Source organism: Nicotiana sylvestris, chromosome 7 (assembly GCF_000393655.2).
Source record: "Nicotiana sylvestris chromosome 7, ASM39365v2, whole genome shotgun sequence".
NCBI classification, from domain to species: domain Eukaryota; kingdom Viridiplantae; phylum Streptophyta; class Magnoliopsida; order Solanales; family Solanaceae; genus Nicotiana; species Nicotiana sylvestris.
The window spans coordinates 50,657,646-50,660,601 of record NC_091063.1 but is presented as its reverse complement, the minus strand read 5'-3'; the positions used below and the strand labels follow the sequence as shown (position 1 = coordinate 50,660,601).

The 2,956-nt window shown below is 38.5% G+C and overlaps 1 protein-coding gene across 1 annotated transcript; it reads left to right on the top strand.

Annotated features, from left to right (window-relative positions):
- The first annotated feature begins 344 nt into the window (after positions 1 to 344).
- LOC104229506 (GDSL esterase/lipase At5g45910-like) lies at positions 345 to 1,504 on the top strand. Its single transcript, XM_070152734.1, has one exon. The coding sequence runs from the start codon at positions 345 to 347 to the stop codon at positions 1,455 to 1,457; it is 1,113 nt and encodes a 370-aa protein (XP_070008835.1). The 3' UTR covers positions 1,458 to 1,504.
- The last annotated feature ends 1,452 nt before the right edge of the window (positions 1,505 to 2,956 follow it).

The window sequence follows — 2,956 nt, the reverse complement described above, 5'->3', positions numbered from 1 at the left end:
GGCATTTAATAAAGTTACCTCATAGTTTTAAATTCTGCTTCAAAACTGAATATGGAAACATCAAGCAAAAAAAATACTAGGTTTCTGTAAGACTGTAACATAGCTTAAACCGTAGGCCTTTTAATCAAGAAAATTTAAGCGTTTCTCTAATAGAAACTTGAAGCAAAAGTAAGAAAATAAAGCATATATGGAAATTTGCCGCAGTCAGAATTTTTCCTATTACTACTAGGTTTCTGTAACATTGTTTAAACTCCACGGATGAGCTTACCTCTATAAATACTACCAGTAACCTAAACTAAGTTTTCCCGTGCCTTCTGCTTATGATCGTTGTTTCTTCTCTTTCAATGGCTTCCCTTACCAACCACTGTTTCTTCCTCATCTTGCTGTTAATCATTTTTGCTGCTTCTTCCGCTAAGGCGCAGGAACAATCTTCCCCTTTTTATTCCATTTACAGCTTTGGAGACAGCGACTCTGCTTCTACTTCTGATCATTTAGCTGCTGTACTTGGTCTGCCTTCTCTACAACATTACACCGACGAAGGCGTTGAGTTCGAGTCTGGTATTAGTTTCATGACGCCTGGAGCAACAGTTATGAGTCCCTTTTCCTTCATCAAGAATGGCATCCCGGCGCCTCAGCAGTCTCATCACTCGCAGATTTCCGCCTTTATGAAAGTCTTCTATAAGGATTGCTTCTCTTTTCATGACTGCGGCAGAAACAAGGTTCTTCAAAAAGCTATCATCTATATGGATCAGCCTGGTTTTAATGATTATAAGCACTCTCTTTTGCATACAAAATCTATTTCCGAAGTGTCCAAGCTTGTCCCTGATGTTGTGGAGACAATCAAGAGTTCTATCGAACAACTGATCAAAGATGCAGAGGCCAAACACTTTGTGGTTACTGGAATTATTCCCATGGGTTGCCTTCCAGGTTTTCGAGAAGACGACAATAGCAGGAAAATTAAATGTCACAAAGGACTAAATTTGTTCGCAACATTACACAATGATCATCTATGGCAAGCGTTGGAGGAGCTGCGATTGAAGTACCCCGAAGTTGAGATCATATATGCAGATTATTACAAGGCGTTTATGGCGGTTCTACGCAATCATGCATTCTTGGGATTCAAGACAGAGACGTTGATGAAGGTTTGTTGCGGTAGTACTGGAAGTGGTCCGTTTAACTTTGATCCTCTGAGGCAGTGTGGAGAGAAAGGAGCTGTAGCATGTTCAGATAGGGCTTCGCATATACATTGGGATGGATTTCGATTGACACCTGAGGCGTCGAAGAATATGATTGATACTTTCTTCAGCAAAAAGGGTTTTGTATTTCCAGAGTTCAAGTTCGCCACAAATCATCATACAGCTGCAGCAGAAAGGCACCGTTCCAAGGTTTATGGACGATTTAGAGATGGTCTAAGGCATTTATTGGAGTTGCATGCTAATAACATAGTGGACTACTAAAATACCAAGTAGTATTTGTTTTGCTTTGTCCAATCTGAGACACTTTATCTTTGCTGATGAGATTCGAACAAGCAATGAGTATTGTACTTTGATCTATTGGGTAGGCCCTCAAATATCGTATTGTATGTAGAGTGGCTAATACCCTCTCTTACTGTATGCCTTTCTTTTTTACCAATTAATAAGAAATTCTTTGATTTGTCTTGAATGATGTAGTGCCTCTTTTTTTCTGTTTTTCTTTTTTTAACTTCTAACACTGAAATTTTGAAATTGAAGACATAAATTAAGGGGAATGGGTATTTTAATTGACAAGTTAGGGGAGCATGACGTATCTGATATTCATGGTAAGATCTTTTCTATCCTTGGATCCCCAGCTTTTAGATTATACAGCTCGGATCAGCGAGTCAAGGCTGCAATGGGAATTACTCAGGATGTAAAGAGAATGGAATTCTTTTGTCAGACTATGGTGTAGATAATTATCAATGATAAGCTTTAAAGCTTTTGGTGGTTTTTGCGTAGCTACTTTGTAAAGTCTGGATGTTGTATTTTTTGTTACCTCGTAGAATATCCACAAATGAACATATATGTGGATGTTGTGGCCTTAAAGTATGCTGTTTTTGTATAACAAATGCACATGGAAATGTTAGTGTTTTCGTAAAATGCATATGAAGAACAAAGCTTAACTGATGTATTTAGCTATTTGCAGAGAAAGTGTTGTTTTTCATGTACTTGTCTTCAAAGTCTAGAAAATAATTTTTTCTCCATTCATATTTATAGTCCTAGATTGATATAGTAGATGCAAGTGCGCTCATTGCATATATTCTTGATTTGTCTATGCCTGTAATTACAGATGATTGAACTCTGAAAAGTAAAAACAGAACAGCAGTGTTAAGACCTATAGACGTGGACCATGCGAAAAAAATTGTGGGCCAATATGTGGTGGTAACTGATTAAAGATTTCGAACATGAAAATTCAACAGGGGTGATGAAAGGTTGGGCGGCAATACTAGTGGGGTTAACGTCCGGATGCATTCCATGGTTCAGTATGATGTTCCTACACAAGAAAATGTGGTTACTAAAACAAGTAGACGACACCATGGCAGTGTTTCACACACACGCGGTAGCAGGAACCTTAGGCACGATTCTTGCTGGTGTATTGACAAATCCAAGACTCAGTCATGTCTTCGACATGGTTGATGTTTGGCCAAAGTATATAGGCTTTGCTTTTGGCATTCAAAATGGGAGGTCGCGTGCAGGGCTCAGGCAATTATGGGTACAATTTGTAGTCATTGGATTTGTTTTAGTTTGGAATGTGGTTAGCACTAGTGTGATTTGCTTATTAATTAGGATGGTGGTTCCTCTAATGATGACAGAAGAAGAGGTAAGTGAAGGAGATAATGTTCGTGGAAATATCTGCTTGATTAATGGTTAAACAGAAATGAGAAATCCTGAGGATTCTCACTTCCTTTCAATTGGTTCTGCCCTTATTTCCTCCAATTGTA

What these genes read in the sequence shown, in the direction of transcription:
- LOC104229506 (XM_070152734.1), top strand. Translation starts at nt 345, where the DNA reads ATGGCTTCCCTTACCAACCACTGTTTCTTCCTCATCTTGCTGTTAATC.